The sequence below is a fragment of the Thamnophis elegans genome, chromosome 1 (genome assembly GCF_009769535.1).
Source record: "Thamnophis elegans isolate rThaEle1 chromosome 1, rThaEle1.pri, whole genome shotgun sequence".
In the NCBI taxonomy this organism is placed as follows: Eukaryota; Metazoa; Chordata; class Lepidosauria; order Squamata; family Colubridae; genus Thamnophis; species Thamnophis elegans.
The window spans coordinates 128,822,767-128,848,216 of NC_045541.1; the positions used below are offsets into that span (position 1 = coordinate 128,822,767).

The 25,450-nt window shown below is 35.7% G+C and overlaps 1 protein-coding gene across 3 annotated transcripts; it reads right to left on the bottom strand.

Moving 5' to 3' along the window:
- Nucleotides 1-648: 648 nt before the first annotated feature.
- MBIP (MAP3K12 binding inhibitory protein 1) lies at nucleotides 649-18,756 on the bottom strand. 3 transcript variants are annotated; one of them, XM_032230937.1, is made up of 10 exons: nucleotides 18,318-18,753; nucleotides 13,424-13,543; nucleotides 11,430-11,651; nucleotides 11,235-11,331; nucleotides 8,867-8,932; nucleotides 6,037-6,186; nucleotides 4,835-4,932; nucleotides 4,055-4,093; nucleotides 2,555-2,641; nucleotides 649-1,544 (listed from the first exon to the last, which is right to left on the bottom strand). In XM_032230937.1, exons 1-10 carry the CDS (start codon nucleotides 18,447-18,449, stop codon nucleotides 1,491-1,493), a joined length of 1,065 nt encoding a protein of 354 aa, XP_032086828.1. In that variant the 5' UTR covers nucleotides 18,450-18,753; the 3' UTR covers nucleotides 649-1,490. The 3 variants fall into 3 exon arrangements, with proteins under 3 accessions (XP_032086828.1, XP_032086845.1, XP_032086836.1); XM_032230954.1 differs by lacking the exon at nucleotides 8,867-8,932 and having other exon boundaries at nucleotides 18,318-18,756; XM_032230945.1 differs by having other exon boundaries at nucleotides 649-2,641; nucleotides 18,318-18,755.
- Nucleotides 18,757-25,450: the final 6,694 nt, after the last annotated feature.

Genomic DNA, 25,450 nt, shown 5'->3' on the forward strand with positions numbered 1-25,450 from the left:
CAGGCTTATTTAAATCTTTTGCTTGTATTTCAAATTAATTGGAATTCTCTTCAACTACAGCCATATACAGGTAGTTTCGACTTACAACAGTTCATTTAGTGACCAAAGTTACAATGGCACGTAAAAAAGTGACTTACGACCGTTTTTCACACTTAACAACCGTTGTAGCATCCCTATGATTGCACGATCAAAATTCAGATGCTTGGCAACTGGTTCACATTAATGACGATTGCAGTGTCCTAGGGTCATGTAATCGGCTTCTGCTACCTTCTGACAAGCAAAGTCAATGGGGAATCCACATTCACTTAACAACCATGGGACTAACTTAACAAACACAATAATTTAACAACTGTGGCAAGAAAAGTTGTGAAATGGGGCAAAACTCACTTAACAAATTTCACATAGCAGCATAAATTTTAGGTTCAATTATGCTCATATCTCGAGGACTACTGTAATACATTTATAACATGTTTAACTTGGGAGTTTGCCAGACCAAGAATTAATACAATCAGCTATATTTTTTCTAGCATAGTCACAGCTATTCAGTCAAAAAGGTAACATGTGCAATGGTAAAACGTCTAGGCACCACTGATTTTGGGTAGAAATGTTGATCAGATAAAGACTGTCCTAAAATGCAGATAGATGCCAAACTTTTGGACAGTGTGAATACCACAAGCAGTAATAAATTCCAAGAGAATGAAACAGCAACACTTATTGTTTGCAATGACACACTCCAGTTGAGTTTGATTCCAGGTGTCATGTTTTCCTTTTCTTAACTTTCTAATCTAGTATGTAGTCCTAACATGTCCTGATAGTCTCCCGTAAAGTTTCGTCTCTGATTATTTATTGATGGGGAGCTTAATCGGTTAACTTGATATATCTATGAATGTCATTTAGCCTCCAAACTTGCAACAAAAGCTGTGGGGAAGCGGGTATTCAGTAATTAGAGAAATACGTAAGAGGATGAGGTATCACCTTGGATATATTGCACCCAAAAAGTCTAAGGCTTTAGGCGTGAGAAGCAGCACCTTGAACTTAGCCTGGAAGTAATTTGATTAAAGAGCTGCTATACTAGCTGTGATTATTATCCACTCAATCCTACGGAGATCAGATGGAAATAACAAACAGATGCCACAAATACGAGCATGCTTGCCTCAAAAACTCTCCCGGTTGAATTACTTGCCCTTTTTCTCTCTAAAACACTACAAAGAGAAACTTGGTGTTTGGGATGGGGATGGATTTTGTTTTCAATCTTGTATAATTGTGACATACCTGAACGCAGGTATGAACGCATTAGTTACAAGCCACTGATATATGGCCTGCTTCATTTTACTGAAATCTGCAAGAAGAATAAAAGGCACATTTTGGAGATGGCAAGATATGTCAATGCTGCTCACTGTAATCAATTGTTGAAGAAAAGAACACATTTTTACATGGCAGATCATAATGAAAGTAGTTTTCATCGAAGTTTGAATGTGGTAACTTCAACATCAGTCCTTCAAAGACATTTTGGGATCAATCTCATTCCCCTCAATCAGGTCCACCTTCAGGAAAGACGGGAAAAGAAAATATTTACTCAAAATCCTTTATGACAAACAATTTTTTTGGGGAAAAGCACTTAATTTTTTTTTTACTTACTCTACATTTGGTTTAATACTTATCATAGAATTCTGGGGAGGAAGAAAGGAATATTGTTCCATTATCTATTGACAAATGTGATATGAGAACAATAGGGCAAAGGTTGAGCACAAATTCTACTGACAGGAAGTAGGTAATGGCAAAATGTATATTCTGGCTCTTTATGAAGACCTCAGAATGTAACTGCCCTTTTTCCTTCTTTCAGTATGGCTTCCCAGACGAGTGTATAACTTACCTGTAGAAATCCTACTCTCAACAGAGTACACTCAAACTTAAGATTTAAAAACAAAACAGTCAGTGTGAGCAATTATTGGTTGAGATGTCTATTGGCATCATTTAATTGGACAGGGATGCATATACCTTGGTGAGTACTGCTTCTCTTAAAATGATGTATGACTTTCATAAAGAATAGGCTATTAGGGAATGAAGAAATTTCTTACAGATGGTCTCCTCTTCTCCACCAGAATCCTCATCTCTTTAAAGGTACCATGAACATTTCATAGTTACAAATCTTTGTTTTTCTTCATTTATTTTGTAGCTTTGTGAAATAAACAGTCACATTTTCAGTAACACTCCTTGCCAGAATTATATTTAAACAGAAATTTGTTGGTTTCATCAGCATAGCACCCGAAACAAAAAACAAAATATTTTATGTTTTTCTAGTAAAAATTCCACAGATCCATCTTTCCATTAATGAAAAAAGAGATATTTATAATTCTATTTCCAAAACATTCATTTTTCAGTCTAGATAAATAATAGTTTACTTAATCCAAATTTCCAATAAGAATTAGATAAATTCATGTGCATATTTAGTTTTTACCATAAAAGCAAGATAAAGAGTACTTAGTCTAAAAACATTAAATATGCATGAAAGCATAATGAAGTCTCATTGCCATAATCAAAGAAACTGATTTACCACTTTGGGCCTCCCTTCATTTGTTTTTCTCAGCAATGTTTGTTTGAGTGCATTGATCTTCTCATCAAGTTCAGCCAGAGAATAGTTCTGCCATTCAGAAAAAGACAGGAGCTTAGTATCATGAATTAGTAGCAAAAACATTTAAATTAAGAAATAATTTGAGAGCAAGCATGGAGTTAATATTCTGGAGAAAGGATGAACAACATCTTTACAATCTTCCACACCAGATTCAAAGCCTCCTTAATTAATTTATCATGGTCTGGAATCTAAGATTACTTTGGTGGCAACAGTAATTTAAACTTCATTTCATTTCAAACCATAATATGAATCCTGATTTTATATAGTGGTCTTCAGGTAACATTAAATCTAATTTTCAAAAAGTGAGCTGTAATTCAAAGTAACAATAGCACTGAAGCTACCATTAGATATATGTGTGAGAATCACATGGTGTCAAATATGTCAAAACCTTGGATTCAATTACAAAAAGGTGCACCTGAATAGAAACTTAGCACCTGCCCACAACTTTTTAAAGTAGCCACATTTTGTCAGTATTACATGGCAGTTAAAGAAAGCAGCTACAAATCCTGAGGCAGGGGAAACAGTTTTAAAAGGCATTACATCCGTGCTTCCTTATGTCTCAATAATTTTCTAAATTATTTCTGAAATATTGTATAGCTCTAATGAATGCAAAGTTAATTCCCGACTTAAGTGCTAATGGCTATAGCAGGAAAATCTCCATAATAATTTTAAAAGTTTAGTATCAGAACACACAGAGAAAAAGACCTTGTCGATTAATTTTTTTTCAAATTATTAATGAACTGTTAAACAAAATGCTGGCCTTATAAATTGAAAGCCAATCTTAGAAAAAGTGCAATACGAAGAACATTATTTCAATAAAAACTGCTTTAGTCAGATTCTGATTTGTGTGTGAAATCCATGAAACTGCTAATTAATGCTTCAGAAATAACATGGAAAAAGTTCTTCAGGGTATGTGGGAAGAGCCACATAATCCTATCTGTAGCTTTTTAAAGCAGTTTCACTTTTCCTTTAATGCTGCATGATTTGAAGCACTTTTTCACCTTCACTGAATCACCAAATCCTTCTGGTAAGTTTTCCACACAAACAGGCAACTCAAAATGTTGCTTTTTATGTGAGTTGGCTATATAAGTGAGTTGGCATAAGAACTGTCCCTATCAGTATTAATGGCACCTGGAAAATTGGTACAACTGCTGTTTAATCAAATCAGCAATCTGAGAACCAAATTTATATATCCCTGACAAGAAAGTTTTTAACTCTGGCCACATTGCTAAGCCTGTCAAGCAAATTTTACTCTGACGTTAATATTGCAGGAAGACAAACTAGAATACACATGTAACCGTTTGGGTGATAGACAAAAAGAACATTCTGAATAAATTAAAGGTACACCCTCCATTTCATGGATTAGGAAAGCATCTTAAATTTGTAACTGTAAGCATATATAAATGTAACAAGTAGACTCACTTGATTTTGTTGAATTTTTCTTTTTTTCATAGACAAATTCTGTTAAAAATTCAAATATGTAATATGTTATTACCAATTATACCATAGTTTTAATAAAAAAGTAACTATCCTTTTCACCTAGAAAGACTTACATTTTTATGAATGGGAATTATCAGCACTTATTTTTTTTCTCATGTAATCTCTCTAAGTTTTTCTAGGGTGCATGTTCATCTCCCATCAGATAAGGAGCAAAGTGCTTCTACTATGCAAGTTATCATTATTATTCTAATCTTTCTGAAAGGATTCAATGCATGTTCCTCAGTCTTCCCTCTTTCTCTGTGTTCCCCCCCTCCCCACTTCTCTGTAAAAAAAAAAAGCAAATTCGAGAAAAAGATTTCTGTTTAATGGATTAATTTTTTTAACTGTTAACTCCCTTTAACTGAACTGGTTTTTAATTAGAAAGAGGACTCAAATAGGAACTCTGTATTACATGTGTGGTACACGTGTTTGATAGATCAGCTCTTAAAAGAAAAATCTTCACAGCTATATAAGAGGAAAACACTCTGAACACTTTTTAAAAGCTAATCAATCTTATTGAAACAACACCCCATGAATTTCCCAGTGTGTACAGAGAATTCCTGTGTCTGCTAATAGCCCAATTGACCTTGATGGAAATCACCATGCAGAGCTATCACTTCAAATGAACTGAACAAGGCTGTTTCGAAAACTCTGGATCCAAATATACGCATCCCCATTCAAGACATTTAGAACAAGGTACCAAGACTTAATAACGCTACTTACCACAGACTGAAAATATTCAGGAGACATCCCTTCCAATTCAAGAATTTTATCTTCAAGCTTTTTTATCCTCTGATAAATATCTTTTGGCACTGGTCCACCTACATTGAAGCATTACAAAGAAAACCATCAAAAATATATCACCGACTAGGACAATTTAAAAAATAAAAACGGAAGGTTTCAAAGGAGAATTAACCTTTCAACCAGGATTGAGGATAAAAGAATGAATAAAGGAGAAAGAGGGGGCCCAAAACAATAATATTCTAATGCAATAAATTGCTGGGACATCATAAAGCTTTCTTGACAATTCTTTACATACATAGATGACAGGTTCCAAATATAGCTGTGAACCCAACCTGAAAATTATAAAGGTCCAATTTCTTCATGTTATTTTCTGAAGATATAATTTTCCACTTTCTGTTCAACAAAGCAGAAATATTAAAGTGGCTAGATCACTGGGGGTTCTTGCACGATGATTCTAAATGCAGGAGTTTTATTTTATTTTGATTATGGTCTTCTTTGTGACAAGCTTATTGCTATATTGTGTATTTGTATAATACCTTAATATTTTATACAAATGCGGTTATTGATAATCATAATTTGCCAAAATGCATCGATTATCTCCATGTTCCATTGTAGATTTCTACAATAAGTTTATGAATTGAATATTTTCATATTTCATTAAAACAGGTCAATAGCAATGTTATTCATTCATCCCCCTCCCCCCCAAAAGAGCCAAGGGCTTAGAAATCTTTGGGTCCATACAGTGAATAATTATTCCAAATAACTAGCTTAAAAAAGTCAACTTTCACAAGATTAAAATAGGGGAGAAAAAACAAAATAATAGTAACTATATTCAATAATTTAAAGGTCATTTAGTTCAACAGATATTAACCTATTTACCAATACCAGGCCACCAGCTAGAAAGCAGTGCGATGAATTGGATGGTATGCTTACTATGAAAACTCTAAATAAATGATGGGAAAAAAGTTGATCAAAATAGAGAAGAAATGTACCATACAATGCTGTACATCAATACATTTACATCTATTCAGATTTTACAACTCTAATCCATTTCAATCTTAGTCTCAGTAAAAAAATTCTATGGTGCAAAAGTAAGAGACACAGCATGGAATTACACTTTTGCTGGCTGTTGCTAAAAAACATTACAGTTTACAACTCAGCTATAAACTCATTCTACTAACCTGTTTGTAACCTTAAATGTGCTTCAATGTTCTGTAGTCTCTCTTCTATTGCTTGATTTCCACAATCATGAGAATGACTGGCATTATGATTGGAAACCTGGGCATCTTCATTTCTAGTCTGAGGTCCATAAGTATTTACAACTCGAGAAACTAGGATTTTTAAAAGTACAAGTTTAATATTTTGACAAATAATAGGATCAAGCAAGTCCATAGTCTTTTATCTGAAAGATCCATTATTCCCAATATTATACAGAAGCTATCCAGACATACCTATCTCCTGCTTAAAGTATACGTGACTATTTTTTACAATGGTCAGTGAGAGATATTTTATCTAGATTGTCTATTTGTTTTTAAAAAAACCTAAACATTCCTGTTTCTTGTATAATTAATGCCCAGAAATATTGCTATGTTTCCAAAACAAAATGAATTTGTCAAATTATCAGATATACATTTTACTATATGCCAATTATAGCCAGTATGTAGAAATCTATTTTCAGTATGATAAATTCATAACTATTTAGAACTAAGGCTAATGGAAGCTTTTATTTATCATAATTTACAAAATAAGCCCTCATTTAGCAAGTTGAATAGCAATTCAACATGCTAAATGATAAGCTATCATTTATACATGACAGGTTAGGTTCACCATAAAATAGATATATACCAGGGCTTAGCACAATGTGAATTCAACTTAAGTGTTTTGAATTACATTTCAACTCTCAAAAGAAGCTTCAGAAATAAAGAAGCTTCTTGAATGAGAAATAAAATGTCTTCAAGGAAAAACAAAGAAAGTCCAGTTGTCTTTTGAAAAAGCACCTTTGGGACATAAATAGCAAATGCTACAGAAGATAGCTCACAAAAATTAAAGGACAGTTTTACTTGACACTGTCTAGACAATTTTTTCATGGTAGAATAATAATAAAAATGTTACTGTCTGAATTTTTCGTGTCATTTATTTAAAGCAGAAGCTATTAAATTATTTAATTAAAAATTTCTATCTCATTTTTCTTCTGTGAGCCTAAGGTGGTTACCGTATTTTTGGAGTATAAGACGCACCCAGGTTTTGAAGAGGCAATTTTTTAAAAAAAGTAGGTAGGTAGATAGAGGGATAGAGAGGGAGAGAAAGAGAGAGAAATACAGTAGGAAGATAGGGAGAGAAAGAGAGAGAGTAGTTAGGTAGGTAGGTAGATAAAAGGATAGAGAGAGAGAAATACAGTAGGTAGGTAGGGGGAGAGAGAGAGTGTGTAGATAGGTATGTAGAGGGATAAAGAGAGAGAAATAGAGAGATAGAGAGAGAAATACAGTAGATATGTAGGGAGAGAGAGAGTGAGTAGGTAGGTATATAGGGAGGGAGGGAGGGAAGGAGAGAGAGAGAGAGAGAGAGAGAAATACAGTAGGTAGGTAGGGAGAAGAGAGTGAGTAGGTAGGTAGGTAGGTAGATGTTTCCAGGTGTATTTATCCATGTGCTGGAGAAGGAAATAGCTGACAACCTGTAGCACCTAAAACTTTGTTTCTGCTGGGACAGCACTTGATCAATGTAATTTTCATCAACCACTCTAACTAAAGAGCTTTCCGAAAGGGGGAAAAAAAAGGTTTTGCACTCTGCAAACCTCCCGAAAATGGCCCGTTTTTCGCAAAAATAGGCCCATTTTTTTTAAATATAGCATTGGGGGGCAGGCAGAGTGCTCCTGGGAGGGGGGGCAAAAACAAGCAAAAAATGGCCCTTTTTTGTGAAAATGGGCCATTTTTTTGCCAAAAAAAATTGCATGCATAGCCTTATGCAGGCTTATAGAGTGCTGATGGGGGCTCGGGGTGCAAAAAAGGGCTCATTTTTTGCTCATTTCTGCCATCCCCAGCCCCCAAGAGATGTCTGAAAGCCTCCATAAGCCTATGCATGGCCATTTTGGTGAAGAGGTGGGGCTCCAGTAGGCAAAAAATGTTGTATTCAGTATATAAGACGCACCCAGATTTTCAGCCTCTTTTTAGAGGAAAAAAGGTGCGTTGTATACGCCAAAAAATAGGGTAATTTAATGTTATTGCTACTGTTTATTAACAGAAATTAAATGAGCTAGTCGAATGTCATGATATACAATAAAGCTCAAATACAAAAGAACAGAGCAGGGGTGAAATTCAGCAGGTTATGGAGAACCGGTAGCAGAAATTCTGAGTAGAAATTTTGAGGGAATGGGGATTTTGCAGTATTTGTCCTCTGGAGTGAGGTGAGAATGGTAATTTTGCAGTTTCCTTCCCCTGCCACGCCCACCAACCCACGTCCACAGAGCCGGTAGTAAAAAAAAAAATGAATTTCACCACTGCAATAGAGAGAGAAAGGTTTAAAAATAACAGTCTCAAAATGGAAAATTTGAACTAATAGATATGGAAGTTTTGACTCTCTCCCAAACAATTTATATGACCCATGATCATTAGCTAAAATGCTCACAGCTTGATTACTTATTTATTTGTTAAATTTGTTCTAAAGCAAGAATTTAAATTCAGCCAAAGTTAGTTGGTGTACTTAAATTTGCAGTCTTAAAATCTCTTCGATTATTCAACACTTTCCTCCATGAACTTTTCCAGTATTTCTTTCTGCACACATTCATTAAAAAGATGTCTACTGAAGCTGAAAAATGAGTTGCTATTGGCTTATCAAATTAACAGACTCTAAGATAAACACTTGTGATTTGTTTTGAAATACATAAAGAAAGGAACATGAACATTTACAGAATGTTTTGAAGTTCAAAAATATATTTAATGAAACTGAAAAGGCTTCTCTTGCCTTTATTAATTAGCTCTTAGAAAAGTGGTCAGAGAAAGATATAATAATACTTACCCTTCACATGACTTTTGAAACCTGGATAAGGTGTAAACACTGCATCAGTTCTAGCACAACTGTTTTCTAAAGATGTTTTGAACAAAAAAACCCCAAATCATTATTTCAATAATTTTAGGAGCTCAGAATTCTTTCCAAATGTTCAACAAAATGAGAAATATTGGTTGAATTCAGAAATTATGCCTAAACTACAAGACATCATGGTTTAATTCACTAAGTTTACTAAAATTATTATAAGGATATAAATCATGATATGTTGTCTGATCAAACTTACCTTAACTACATCCTTAGTTGGCAGATACAGAAGATAATAATTCTGGCATGTCTAGAGTTATATTTTTACTTGGATTCTAATCTGAAAAGTGTTTTTTTACTACTTTTCATTTTAACATGGGATTGAAATAATTTTGCAGACCCTTGTAATATAACTTTGCCCAAAGAAAATCATACTGAAGTCTGAAAGGTTTAATCCAAATATATAGGCACAGAATTCTATACTGGTGAAAATGTAAACAATCTTAAAAGTATAGTAATTTCAGTTAAAATATAAGAACAGAATCAAAACCTCCCCCCACTTTTATAAGAAGTGAAAATATGAAAAAAAACCCTATACATTTAAACTTTTTTATATTTACAAAAAACTGCATATTTCTAAGATGCACAATTACCAAATATATATTAGAATATACGATAAAATATAGCATTATTAAATCATTAATTTAATTGAGACAAATATACAACAGATGGAGATAAAAAAATCTGATAGTTTTCATAACTGAAAATCATTATCATAATAATTTGGATCAAATTTTTATTTTGAAGCAAGCTATTTTTCTCTAAGTAAAGAAATAAAGTTTTTAGAAAGAAACATAGTGCTCATATCTGTTATGTGTTACCTAAAGTATTTCATAATTAATAAATTATTTCAACAGATATTTTTAGTTTGGAAAAAAAATATTAATTTTTTAAAATGAAAATCACTTATATAATACAATACAATAGCAGAGTTGGAAGGGACCTTGGAGGTCTTGTAGTCCAACCTGCCTAGGTAGGAAACCTTATAACGTTCCAGACAAATGGCTATTCAATATCTTCTTAAAGACTTCCAGTGTTGGAGCATTTAAAACTTCTGGAGGCAAGTTGTTCCACTGATTAATTGTTCTAACTGCCAGGAAATTTCTCCTTAGTTCTAGGTTGCTTCTCTCCTTGATTAGTTTCCACCCATTGCTTCTTGTTCTACCCTCAGGTGCCTTGGAGAAGAGTTTGTCTCCCTCTTCTTTGTGGCAACCCCTGAGATATTGGAACACTGCTATAATGTGGAAACCCTAGTCCTTCTTTTCATTACACTAGACATGCCAAGTTCCTGCAACCGTTCTTCATATGTTTTAGTATAGACTTATGATAAGAACAGGTATATACAGTCTCTTGAAAGCTATTGAGTCTTGCTTTGTTTCTCAGAACAAAATGTCTTGCATCATACATGAGTCACTATTTGTTTTTGGCTTTATTTATAAGTAGCAAATTGTATATACAATTTGATAACTGGATTTTATTTAACCCATTTTAATAGTCCTAATGTGGATATAAAATTTCTATCTTTTATTTAAGAATCCAATTTTTAATATCAAGCAAATAAGACTCTTAATCTGGAAAGATGACAAGTTAGTAATAAGATGTGAGTTCACTATTTCAGAATGAATGAAATGTAACTCTAAAAACAGACTTTTGTGTAATGACAACCCGTCATATCAATGTTTGGTTAGAAAATTCATTAAGAGGACCACTCTTGCTAGAAGTTTAGTCTAAATGGTAGTCATTTAAAAAAAGGTCAAATTAGCAAATTCCACATTTAAGCATTTGGAATGCTATTAAGAAATAGGCTAAATGGAATTTGGTTTCTCTTATTTTTAACAAGCTTTTCTATTTTTAATAAAATTTCAGTTTGGAAATATTTTATTCCTATTCACTGCATTAATACATTTCTTGAAATATGAATAAATCATCCGTATTTTTTGCTTTTTTGCACACTTTGGTTCTAAATTCAGTGGGATTTATTCCTAAATTACAATTCAAGTTCAATATAAAAATACATATCATCTGCATTGTATTCTAGGAAACTGGCTAAAAGACTACCTATACCTGGAAATCCCAAAGGTGCTTTTTCCATAGACATATACCTGGAAAGAAATAACTTTGGGGGTCAGTGCAATTTTATTATAAATGATATAGTTCTATTATAAGGATAAATGTCTGAGAAATAAAACAACTAATTTTTGTTTAATTGGTACTTTTCTCACTAGCTCCCTTTTGAGGAGGAGTCGGGGTAGGGGGGGTGATGTCGTAAAAAAAAGTTCTGCTGCATAGCTACCTTGATTACAATCCATAACATTGCAAAATTCTCTGACATTATTTTCATTGATCTCAGCTTGTTTCCTTTCAATGAAGGCCGATATTCGTCTTTCAATCTGTATGTAAGAAACAACTTGTATTTAATGATCATTATTGCCATTCAGATTGAAAGGATTTTGACTTGATAGGAAGAAATGGTCCTACATTCACTTACTTCAGCTTTCCCAGCTTTTATCTGAACTACTTCTGGGTCAAAACCAAAAGGAGCTTCTTTCAGATTTGCAGAGTCACTGGCTGTATGTTTCATTTCTTTCTGTAGGTCTTTATCTTTTGCATCTGAAATACTTTTGAAATGTCCATGTTCTGTCTTACTAAAATTATAAATGGGCGTAGTAGTTTCTTCTTTAATCAAAGGCTGAAGTTTTTCCACAAAAAGCTAGGCAATAGAAGAAAAAATAATTGATTTAAAGCAACAGAGCCTTTTTTTAAAAAAAGCCTGGGATTTCTAAAACTCCTTAAAATAATTTCAGAGACCATATGTCCTCATTATTGTGTACATAATCTAACCAAATAAGAATTGAAATACCACATCTCAAAGTGTCACTACCCTTTTGATCACTGCCTTTTTACGAATCTGTGTATTAAAAAAAAACCTCTAGAGAGCCCAGACTATCAGAGAAAATCTGTCTGTTACTCATCTATTTTGTACCAAATCAAAGCAGCAGCTTTTGGCACCAATATCACTTAATTTACATGTCATTCAAATGCTTACTCAGAACGTTAAGGCTTAAGGATTTTTCCTCCTTAATATAAGAGCCAAGACTCTCATTCTGTTAAAGGTTTTTGCTTTAGCATTACATCACTGACAGCATCTCCACTTGAAAGGGCAACCATCGAAAACCCAGGAGAGAAAGTAAATATCATGTTCCAGACTTATACCTATCCTAGTGCAGCCAATATTTGCAAAACAAATGGTCTTTATTACTATACATCCTTTTATTTTAATTTAAAAACTATATTTGCTTTTTTTTAAAAAAAATGTTTACCACTAAAGCATAAAATACAGGAAAAATGAAAGCTCCGCAATTCTTTAATGCCTCTGTGTTTTAAAAAGACTGAATAATGACACAATCCTGAAGAGTACTTTTATACAATACAAACAAGGAAAAGCTGTGCAATAATTACTATTTCAATTTGTCTCTTGCTCCCACTATCAGGAAATTCTGAAAATAGAATTTCATGCTATGCCTATCTAAAGAAGCACTTTGGTAAGCATCATTATTCTGAAAATAATTTACTTTATAATTTTACTATAGTAAAATTGATTTACTATAGAAGTAAAATTATATTTAAAAAACAACACAAGAACTAGTTTTTGCTCTATCTCCAGGCAATCTTATTTACTTTAATGTGTACATTTAGAGTGATGAAATATTCAGCTGAAAATTTCCACTATTACGTGGTGCCAATAATGTGGTAATTTTTTCCCAATGGAGTATTCACAGGAGATGCTGCTGACACATTACATTCTAATTTGACAGGAAAGCAAACCAATTATGGATATATTCTCATTGAGTACTAGGCCGAGGCCATAAGAGTCGCACTAGTAATTGATCCAAGATACAAACAATGCAACTTAACTTTAATAAAAATTTAAAAGCATCAAATGAAAATGATGTAATATTGAAACTATTTACCTGATAAGATGAAACATTAGGCACAGAAAAAAAGTTACTTTAAAAAGATCTGTGCTGGCACTAAGGTTAATTGCTGATACGCACATACACCAGGATGCATCATGCTGGGATAATGCCACTTCTTGATCCACTGAAAGCACTCCACAAACGGCAGAACTCACCCAACGCATGGAATCATTATCCTAGCGTGACATACACCTGCCGTGTTATTGCTTAATTATAACCACCCCAGATACAAATGTACTGCATTTACAGTGGAAGTGCAGAAATCAACAGGAATGCATTTTCCCAATCTACTTAACCGGAACAGCTTGCAATATTATTTCCACAATACTTCCAATAAACCTGTTATCTTAAAACAGTTAGGACCTTTAGTAAGTGAAGAACTTCTGTGTTTCACATAGTTAACTGCAACTATTGCAAATACATCAGTTTTAACAGTAGTGTAGAGGATTTAAGGTTTGACTTGTGCAATTAGATTTTGGAAAAGTGCTTAATAAGAAACATTTACCTGTAAATAGGAAATATGCTGCTGAAGAGCATTAAGGAGCAATTTAGGCTGCGGTAGTGACATGCCTCGAAATTTCTCCCAGTTTATGTTAATTTTCACCACATCTTCCTCGAGGTTAAACTTTAAAATCCAAGCACATAACATCAAAAAGTTACAATATAAAACATTCACAATTATACTAGAAAGTAAGATCTGAATAAAATGTGACCTAAGAACTGCCAGGCAATAATAGATCAATGGCCCACCTAGTCTGACAGCTTGCTTTTCATACAGGCAATCAGAAGACTCAATAAAAGACTTTAAAGACAATTATTGCTGCACAAATTCTTTGAAATAAAATATTCAGAATCTATCTAACTAAATACAAAGCCCTTCTTTTTAAACTATTAAAGCTACTTCATTTTTTAACAGGTAGGCTTGCAGTACTGATCTCGAAGGTTCTCCTGGATGTCTCTACAAGTTTATTTCAAATGTAAAAATACGCAAACATGTCAATTTTTAAAAAGTGTGTTTCAAATGTATTGTGTTAGAGAAAACAGCTTGCAAAATAAATAAGGGAAGATGTAAAAACATATGGTATCAGGAAAAAGCTTTTTGAAGTTTGCTTAAAAATTAAAAACTGATAAAAGCTAAAATGAATTAAAGATAAAAAATTAGAGCTAGAGAAATAATAGACATAGATGATAGATATCTATATCTGTCAACTAGAATATTATTTAACCTGGAGATGTCTTATTGTTATATAATATACTTGTCATTATTGTAAACATTGGATTTTATTGCAATATGTTGCATGTAATTGCAGATTAATATATTTTATATTGTTCAAGATCATATTTATTTATGGATAAAAATCTGTGCTTTATTATCTATCTTCCTAGTCCCAAAGGTGCTTTTTCAAGAGGCAACTGGACTTTCTGGGTTTTCTTTGAAGACGTTTCATCTTCTTGGATGAAGCTTCTTGGATGAGAAGCGAAATGTCTTCAAAGAAAAAACAGAATGTCCAGTAGCCTCTTGAAAAAACACCTTTGGGACAACCATGACCTGGATGACTGAGAATCTCCATAGACATCTTCCTAGTATTTTTGAAAACTGTAGTTCTCACTCAAAACATAGGGTGAATGGGGGGAGAGAACTCTATTACAGTTCATTTCAGCTTTGCCAGGTTTGGTGTTAGCAACATCTCAATGGAGACCAATTAACTTAGTTTTGATTATTGAAAATAAATAAAATAAATTAAAGCCTCTCCCCCCCCCCCGATAATAAGGCCCAAACAACATTGGGGGGGAGGGGGTCAAAAGAAAATAAATTCCTTTTCCAGAAATTTTGGCTCACTGGATTCTGTGGTTTTCAAATTTCAGCTTGCTGGTAATTGAGGTGTTCATAATGATTAGAAATTATATTTATAATCACAAGCTTCAGGAGACATAAAGATATGCCTTGCTCTCAGTTGAAGATGGAGAGTGTTTGGGGCTTGAAACCTGTCTTCTCTGGATTATTTTCTAGCAGTTTCCTGTTTTGGAACTCAGTTTTTTTGGGGTTTGTACCTTAGGCTTTTGGATTTTACTGGATTATAGATGTTTTAACGTTTGCATTCTTGTAAAACTGCTGACAATTCTATGGGAATGTGATGAGATACAAATTAAATAAATTAATATACCTAATCTAAGATAAACAGATTTCTGTATTAGTAGAGAGTCTGAAAATATGTAATATGTTCTCATCTTTTCTGTCTATGTTTAATCTAAAATTGCTTCAAATGATCCCCAATATATTTGGGGAAATTGTGGGATAGCGGTTAATTCCACACACATTGAAATCCAAATTCAACCATGGAAACTGATAGGCAATTTAAGACTACCTACATCCCTCAGCCCAATCTACTTCACAGGGTTAGTACTGTTGAATTGAAGAAAGTACTGTGTATGTTATATGAAACTTCCAAAGTAAAGTTAAACTTCTAAATGTCCAATCTTCTGGCTTACCTGGGCCACACTGAATGAAGAATTGTCTTGGGCCACACACACACACACACACACACACACACACACACTAATTATAGTAACTATCACAAAACATCACAAAATATTAAAAGTTTATAATCTTATGGGACTGCATTACTAACTGTCCAGAGCTGCTTGCAGCCCATAGGATATGCCTGTTCTAAAGGAACAATGGATTATAAATCTAACAAGCAATTTAAAAATATAATAAAAAAACATTTTAGAGTTTATTCTAAAATCCGCAGACTGATAGTTGGTCATAATAAAATGTCATCATTCTAAACACCAGTTAAAATCAATACATTTGCAAATATGTTCATCTTTCTCAACAGGATTTGGACAGTTCCTATTTCTCTGATGTTTAAATAAGTAGAGGGTATATAGCTAGATAACAGATTCAGGCTTAACTCAATCATCATAATACTATTTCTGGTTGCCACCAATGCATTTCCCCTATTCATATCATCAGCAACTGCTACACAAGAACTTCCTATTAAGCAAGAATATTTTAGGTATTCCTGAGTCCCTCGGATATTTTTTTCTTGTGCAGTTTATAAAACATACATTTTAAATCTTTTAAGATATATCTTCATTTAATCATAGTTGTACTAAAAGATATTATGAGAAGTAAAGATATACAATGTTGTTGGATACTACAAATATGTATAGTCTCAGCCATATATTTCTGATATTTAGTTCTGTATTTCGTGCTCCAGTGATTTTAGTGATTGACTTCCAATTCACTTACAGTAGTTGTAAAATTAATATGTTATACAGAATGCGAGAGCAGTTTTTAATTAGAAAAAAATTCCAAAATATTTCTATTTGTTCCAAACTTTATATATATACATACATACATACATACATACATACATACATACATACATACATACATACATACATATATTAGTGTCACAACCCCTGGTAAACCCCAATTATGGGAGGAAGCTAACTGCTTCCAACATCTGTCAATCGGCTCGTCACAAGAGTCCATCACGACAGAAACCCAATATTTTTACTGTTGCCTTTTGTTATATTTGTGTTTTTTTTTAAAATTTGTGCTGATAAATAAATAATATATGGCTGCAATTCTGTATGAAGAAATTCAAATTTAGTTCAGGGGCTTACTTTTGAGTATGTACGCAGAGCACTATTGTATGTTTTCAACCATTACAAGTGAAGTAGATTTTTAATAATATTAACTGATCATGAAAGTATAATAGTTTCTGAAATATAGCCAAGGCCACAAAATAAATTGTTTTTTGTTTTGTTTTCCAGATCTAAATCCACTTGTTTATCTAAAGGAGAAAATGTCACTTTAAGTAGGCAGTCAACTAATTCCTCATTTCCATCCACTAGATGGATTGTGGCAAAGACATATTACAAGTCTTGAAATTATAGCTCACAGTTCTCTTGCGTCTTCCTCATTATAACAAATGCATCTAGCATTCTTATAGATTCTTATGGCTTCTTTCTTCATCGTCTTTAACTTTTCAGCATACTTTTTAAAGTTTACAATCAAAATAACATACTACAACATTTATTATGGTAGCAAAGCATGGCATCTGAATAAATAGGCCCTTATTTTTAACTGAAATAGGCAAAAAAAATCTTAAAGGATGCAAAAGAAGATTTTGAGAATGGGACTGCATTTGTTACATTTCACCTAACTCAAGAGTACATGTTCTTTGAGAACACAAATTAAAGTTTAAAACCATATCAAAGTTTAAAACCTTTCCTCCCAAGTCTAGGCTGTAACATTTTAAACTTCCAGATAGATGTGCATAGGTAGTCAGTTATTTAAAACCATATGCAAACATATTATAAACATTTTGAAATTCACGTGTTTTCCCATCTCCTCCCCTTCTTGAGATAAAGTAACAGCATCCATTTTGGATCAGTCATTTGTTATTCATGGCTGACAGACTATTAGATATCAACTACACAATTAGCAAGCAAGGAAATTGTTTAAAAACAGAACAAAGAAATGAAAAGAAGATAAAACAAGTGTCTCTGTGTATATATGTGTGTGTGAAAGTCATGAAACCCCTCATACATGGGAACACAACATACTGTCACATCTGTTTTTCTCTGCTGTGGAAGGTAGACTATATTTAAATGTCTATGGAGATTCTCAGTCATCCAGGTCATGGTTGTCCCAAAGGTGCTTTTTCAAGAGGCAACTGGACTTCAGCTGAAGAAGCTTCTTGGATGAGAAGGAAACTTCTTCAAAGAAAAAAAAAGTCCAGTTGCCTCTTGGTGCTTTGGGATAAGACTATATTTGCTATTCTGAAAGCTTCCGTTATCCATTGGTAATTCTGTCACAGTGAAAGAAAACAAGGCACCAGACACCACATCAAAGAAAGGTATCATTTCAAAACTAAATCAAACACCAAAGAAAACCCTACAAATTGCTCCAAATCTTGAATGCTTACCAATTACATCTCAAAAGGAATTCCCTGGCCTCAATGATTTCCTCCAAAGGAGGCCACGTGAATTCCTTCCTTGTGGCCCCGTTCAGAATAGCTGCAATAATCTGGCGATGCACATCAACTACTACAGAGGCGGCTCTTCAAAGCATCTCAAGGCGTGTAGCAGAAAACGTGGGGAGAAGCGCGCTCGCTACTTTTAGCGCGGTTCCTCCTCCAAGCCAAGCCGAAATAGTTCATCCTTTGCTCGCCTCGGATGCCTAGAAAAACTTAGGGCAACCTATTTTGCTTCGTCCCTTCAAGCAAGCCTCGTTTCACACCTCGCTATCCCCGGAGTCTTCCACACACACCCCGCCAGGGCACTGGGAAAGCAGAGACGATGGCCTTAGGGATGACCGCTATCTAGACACTCGTCCCTTTGCCGAGTGGAATGTCATGGCTTCATTCCCCTTCCTTACTTACCTGTCCAATCAGCCGAGGCAGGGAACGCAGGGAACCCCTCAAGACCTCTCCGACCGGCTCTTCGAAATAATCCCTCGGCGGAGCGGGATCCCGGGGCGGATTCAAGCGTACCTCTCCTTCTGCGGAGGCCATGACAGCCGATGAAAACAAACGCTATTGGTCGCGTAGGGGATTGCGCGTCTCTCCCTCTGCTCCTGGCCTCGCGTCGCACAGAGATGACGGCATAGGCTCCCCCTCTCTCCCCCACTCCCACTATAGGAGTCCTAAATCAGACTGAAAGCGAAGCGGCGCCGATCTGCCATAGAGGGAAGAGGGCGGACTGTGACGCTTCTGCGGGGCTGGCTCCTTTTTTTCCAAGCGTTGCTCTACTCTTGCCTTCTCTTCTTGCAGAAGTGGGCGCTTAGCCTTCTGCGATGTTGCGAGCCGTGCGCGTAGGAAAACAGATTTGTTGGAACAGCGATCTGCAACTTGCGTTCAAAGAATGCAAATGATGTCCTGCTGTTTTGGGAAAAGGGCACTTTGAACCGAATGATCAAACACTGCAGCTGGGATACAGTATTGGTGATTGTTCGGCATCACTCCCTCTGCGCATGGCGCTTGTATTTAGTCATCCTGCTTTTTTCTCTAGGATTTAAAATCTCAGTTCGCTGTAGAAAAACCCACGGAGGAAAGCGATGGAAATGGGAGAACATTAGGGTTTCAATGCCGATGGAGGGCACATGAGCCTTGAAAAGTGACATATGAGTTGAGAATATCCTGTCCTAATGCAAATATGCAATAAAAAGCTATTGTACGAAGCCCCCCAACCCCTAGAAGAATGAATTATTTTGGGAAATATTAAAAAGGCAGGATAAAATATTTCCCCTAAAGGAGAAATTTAAAAGAATCTTAAGGGAGGCAGAAACCAGCCCCAGTTTCCCTGTCGCCAAGCAGTAACTGAGGAAGCCAACTTTTAGAAATGCAGATTTGGTAATCCATTCAAAAAGACTGGGTCAAGATAAAAACTCCGATAAGCAACAAATAAAAGGTTGACAAATTAGCTTAGACAAACACTTAGGATTTGCATTTCCTCTTTTGCCTATAGAACAGGGTGTCAAATCCCCCCCCCCACCTGGATGCATTACATGTTTCCAGCATGTTTAGCGGTCTAGGGGTTTGGCGAAGGGGGGAAAGTGCTGCTATGTCATGTGATGCAGTTGTGAGGATGCGAGTTTGACACCTGCAATAGAGCCAGCTATGATACATAGGAATCTGACAACAGCCAATAGAATATTAAAGGGCATGTTCTTGCATAGGAACAGGAAGCTCAAATACAAAGCCCAAAGAAAATATAAAACCCATTCACTCTCAACTTCATTTTGTCAGCTGCCCAGAATCACATGTGTTTGGTTCTGCTTCATCAATAAAGAGAACCTTTCTTTCCAATCAGCCTCCAGCCTCCATTTTTGTTTCCAGTGCCTTTCTCCAGGATTGGAACTGAACCAGATGGATTTTTCTTCCAACACTATGGTGTGGCTATTTTAGCTGTTCCTATATGGGCGGGGTAGGGGAGAACCTCAAAAGCAAACACTGAAGAAAGTTTAACATTGGGACCACCCATGGAAAATATATTTTAAAAAATAAACATTCATGTTTAGTCTTCCTGTCCAGAAAGACCCTTGTATACATTATTAGATCACTGGTGCATTATGTATTGCAGACACAAAGATAATAGATAATGCAGAAATAGTCATAAACCATATGTGAAACACCTTGATTTAATGTTTACTGATGGTAATGGAAACAACCCACCAAAGTTGTTTAGCATGAGACTGCTGTGGGCATTACTAAAGGACTTCAGGCTGATGTAGCCTTGCAGGTAGGTTCTCATCAATAAAGAGGGGAACATCTGTCCCTACATCACCTTTTTCCTAATACCCTGTATTGTAATATGTATTTTAAAAAAATGAATAAAATTATTTTCAAAATCTCAGAGACTGCAGTTGCTTTTTTTGCTTTTTTGCATTATTTTTCATTCTTAACAATTAACCATGATTAGTAACCTGGTATTCTAGTGTTAATACACTGCATAACTATACATTCTACTTGGATGAAGTGATGTGGTGAACAGTATTTTGGCTTAAAAGCCTTCATAGTTGGCATTGAATAATTTGAGTATGTTTGGGGTAAAAAAAGGCTTTGTGCTGTTGGGTTCTTTTATACTGTAGTAACCTGATGGGCTCAATACACAAAAGAGTGACCAACTTTAATCCCTAGACAAAACATGCATTTCACATATTTGAGCCAATTCCACATTTATAGGTATCAAAACAATAGGTGTTGCTTTGGATAATTTACATTTTATGGATATTCCACTGCTACCACCACTTCATTTTTTTAAACTATACTAAATTTGATGGGTTCAAGACATTATTACCACTTACTACTACTCTTCTTCACTCTTCCCTGCTGCTGCTATTATTTCTACTATTCCTTGTGATTACTACTAAAGAAAAATATCCCTTTCTGGCTTCTTTCACATACCCTCACCTGTTTCACAGCAAAGCTTTTGTGGTCAACTTTGTTGTGTGGACACTAAGGAGAGGGCTTAAAGAGAATGGAAGAAAGCAGCACAGATGCTGGCAATTTTCTGGGCAGCCTGTTCTCTCACAGTGCCATGCCTACAAAACTGATTGGTACTGCTTTTATCCTTTAAAAATGATGCATGTGACACAGGAACTACCAAGGTTGGAAACCTCACTCTTTCTCTCTTAAGTAGTGTGAAAGCCTCAATTGACCAAAATCATAATGAGTAGCATACTGAGCAGAACATCTTTGGGTTTATTTAGGGACAGCTATGGCATACGAGCAATGGTGAATTAAATGTAAGAAGAGTCAATGGTACAAAACATGAATTAAATAATAGTATGTTGTGTGTCTGTGAAATCAAAAGCTAGGAAAAACACTCATTTGAATGGAACTAATGCATGTATTTGCACTCTACTAGATGGTGGTCTAGGGAAAGAACCAGATAAAAGTTTTGGAGAAAAATTATAATGTTTTGAATGATGTGATTCAGTGGGGAGAAATATTATGCTAGGTGATAAAGATGAATGCATAGAAACAAGATGGGTTTCCTTTTAAAAATAGAATTCGGAGAATTCAGTTTGGAGACTTAACAGTGAAGGAGAGTGGTGACTGGTAAGAGATGGTTTAGAAAAAGGATTGTTTTGAATACATAGTTCTTTTTTATATACAGATGGCAAAGGAATGAATAGAAATCTAAAAATAGTGTTTAGTTTTTTGTCTGATGACAGAAGACTTAGTGAAGGCTACAGGGATGATGAATACTCTAAATTTTATTTTTTGGTAGCTTCAAGAAAGAATCTTGGGAAAAGGGGATATAGAAGAAAGGAAGGTTTAAAAAAGAACAAAAGAAGAATTGCATTAAGAGAAATAAATTTTACCTATATTAGCAGATGTATTTCAAAATTGTGGGAGTGCAAAATGATATAAAGAAAGATGATGTAGAAGTTGCTTGGACATGACTTTTTTTCTACTTAGTGACAGAAAGATGTGGAGTTGTGGTAATAAGAAGTATGAAAAACATTACAGTACTTGGCAGAACAATCTGAAAGAGGTTATGAGAGAAGGGAAAATGCATATAAGAAATGATTGCAACAAGAAAATGACAGAAGCATACCAGATGTGGTATTCAGCAGGTTCTAACCAGTTCTGGAGAACCAGTAGCGGAAATTTTGAGTAGTTTGGAGAACCAATAAATACCGTGTTTCCCGAAAATACGACCTGTCCTGAAACTAAGGCCTTGCCTCATTTTTCAGCTGGGCAAAAATATAAGCCCCCCCTGGACAACCCCCCCCCCTTCAGCCAGGCAGAGTGCCACTCACCAACCTAGTGATATCCTGAAAGCGCCAAACCACAGGAGCCGTGGAAGGGGGGCAAAGGCGCTCACATTTCTTGCCACCTCCGGGATACCGCTAGGTTGGTGAGTGGTGCTGTGCTCAGCTGAAGCAGAGGGGAGTTGCCAGGTGGCTGCTCTCATGCTCGGAGCTCGGCAGTGGCAGTGTGGCGGCAGCAGCGCCCTGGCCCTGCAGGGAGAGCTGGCCAAGGGCGTGGTGAGGCTGGGAGGCACGCGAGCTGGGGCAGAACAGGTGCTCGTGCAACCTCCCTTTCCAGCTGGGTAAAGTGCCAGGCGGCTTAGCGCCTTTGGGATATTACTGGGTCAGTGAGTGGCATTCTGCCCGGCTGGAAAGATGGTTGCTGGGCGGCTGATCATGAGTGTGGTCACCTCATGGCTTCTGTGTTGTGCTGCTGTGACAGCGCAACATAGCCGTTTGCCCCTGAGGATGTGCCCGGCTCTTTGGGCACCCGCTTGCAAGAGAGCAGCCACCCGGCAACCCCAAACCAATAACCCCCCCCCCCATAATATGGTCCAACAACATTTGGGGGTCAAAAGAAAATAAGACCCTGTCTTATTTTCAGGGAAACATGGTACCACCTCTGACTTGCCCCGCCCCCATCTATTCTCTGCCTCTGGAGTTCCAGCTGATTGGGAGCAAATGGGGATTTTGCCGTAACTTTCCCCTGGAATGGGGAGGGAATGGAGATTTTACAGTATCCTTCCCCTGCCACACCCATCAAGCCACGCCCATCAAGCCACGTCCACAGAACTGTAAAATAATTTGAATCCCACCACTGATATACAATATCCATAGAGAAAGACAGCTGCAAAAATTTAGCAAGAATTAAGATTAAATCTAGAAAACACAAATAATTTTGATGAAAATTTTTAAAAACCTGTTATGGAAGTTGGTTGAAGAAGACTGAATAACAAACTTCTATCAGTGAATATAATAAATATTAAATATGATTAAATTATTGGCATAAAACTGAACCAAGGAGTATTTGAAAGATTTATAATGCTGAAATGTGGAACTTAAATCAATGCTATAAATGGGGAAATGTTAAAAAACAGTAAGACTGCAAGTGTAGATGGTATAAACTGTAGACATGTTAATGTACAGTTGTAGTTTGCTCATTAAATGACATAGTAATATGTATATGAATACTGTTTTTTTTTCCTTAACAAAGATGTAAGAGTTTGTGGAGCTATAATAGAAGAGTGGACCGTAAGCAGTCAAGAGATAGAAGGCAAGTCTAATGATAGCTTCTTGTACATATAGCAGTTGTACATATAGCAGGTGATAAGGAAGCTGGGAAGAAACATTTTAAATAATTCAGAGACTCTGTATTAATAATGTCTCTCTAAATGAGAGATGGAAATTCTTACTATAATCTCACTATTCTGCATCTTTAAAAAATTGACTTTAAAGGTATCTTATGGAAGTCTGCATATTTTTTGCTTTCTTGATCCTGGCCAGCTCTGTGAGTCTTGAAAAAGATTAGCAAGAATTATTGCAAAAGCTGTAGGATGATTAGTTGGTATTTTGCACTTTCTGAACAAAATAATAAAAGAAGAGAGAGAGAGAAAGAGTATTGGTGTTTTTGAACTTTAGTATTGAAGAACACTCCTGAGAATATTATGGAAAGCGAAGAAAACAAACAAAAATAAAATATATCAATTCAAAGTTTTCACTCTAGGAATAAATGACCAAACTTAAACTATCATATTTTGGGTACAGTATACAAAGACCCTGTTCTCTTGAGAAATCCACTAGAAATCCACACTAGGAAAGGTGGAAGAGTAGAGAAAAAGAGAGTGACCAGTAGCAAGGTGGATGGACTTGATTACAGTCATGATATGCACTATTGAAAAACATGAAAAGCCACATTGGGGGAGATCATCCTGGAGAATGTATATTTAGTCTCTAAAAATTGATATTAACTTGATAGCACATACATGTAATCAGTGGTGGGTTTCAAAAATTGTTCGAACCTACTCTGAGGGTGTGGCCTCCTTTGTGGGAGTGGTTTGCCGCCCATGTGACTGGATGGGAGTGGCTTGCCGCCCATGTGACTGGATATGAAGATGCCGACGACACTTGTCAGAACCACCTTAAATTACCTCACACACAGCACTGGCATGCATAAGAATATGATGTAAACTTTTTAAAAGGCATCTTTGGTTTGCATTAAAGCAACTTCAACACATGCAATTTTCTGATTGCACCACAAATGCAGTAGTCATCCTTACCTTTCACAGAGGCACTGAGTTTTATAAATATGAGCATGGTAGTGTAGAATAATCATATCCAAGGACCAGTGGTGGGTTTAAAAAATTTTTGGAACCTCTTCTGTAGGTGTGGCCTGCTTTCCAGGTCCACTGGTGGAACCTCTTCTAACCAGTTCGGTAGATTTGACGAACCAGTTCTACCGAATAGGTGCGAACTGGTAGGAACCCACCTCTGCATGTAATCCTCAGTTTACCACTATTGATCTAGTGAGTTTGAAATTACAATGGCACTGAAAAAAATGGCTTATAGTTAATCCTTGTACTTATGACCATCACAACATTCCTGAGATTACAATTTGAGTGCTTGGCAACTGGCAAGTATTTAGGACAGTTGTAGCTTCCAAGGGGTCATGTGATTGTCATTTGCAACCTTCCCAGCTGGCTTCTGACAAGCAAAATCAATGGGGAATTATGACAAAAAGTTGTAAAATTGGGTGCAAGTCATTTAACAACTACGTTGTTTAGCAATTAAAATTCTGACCCAATTGTGGCCATAAATTGAGGACCACCTGTAAACAATCAGTTGAAGGAAATGTGAGCAGATATAAAGGAAGTGCAAGACTGAGAAAGTTGTGGTTGGATGGAATTGATTAGCTAGTCAATAACACTAATAATCCACTATGAGGCTGAATCCAGGCTGTATAATTTGTTCACAATCCAGTATGCCCTGCAAAACCAGGAAAATTGGTTGAGTAAAAGTACTCATGAGTAAGCATGTCATGCAAATTCAGCCACTAAATTATCTTCAGATATCATATTATCACTTCACATTTAAGAAGTGTGTGAATTAACCCATCAATAAGAACCTAGTGTGGTAAGAAGAATAAGTTGAAGGTATGGTGGAGTTGTGAATGCTACCCTCCTTTTATAGCTTCACTGTTCAATCTGAAGTTTCTTTTATATTCTTTGGAGTTTTATGCATGCAGGCAAAAAGATGGAC

What these genes read in the sequence shown, in the direction of transcription:
- MBIP (XM_032230937.1), bottom strand. Translation starts at nt 18,449, where the DNA reads ATGGCCTCCGCAGAAGGAGAGGTACGCTTGAATCCGCCCCGGGATCCC. An exon ending in AGCATATTTCCTATTTACAG is followed by an intron (nt 11,652 to 13,423) that starts GTAAATGTTTCT and finishes TCTATTGCCTAG; the next exon opens with CTTTTTGTGGAAAAACTTCA. An exon ending in TGTTATGGATTGTAATCAAG is followed by an intron (nt 8,933 to 11,234) that starts GTAGCTATGCAG and finishes AAACATCTTTAG; the next exon opens with AAAACAGTTGTGCTAGAACT.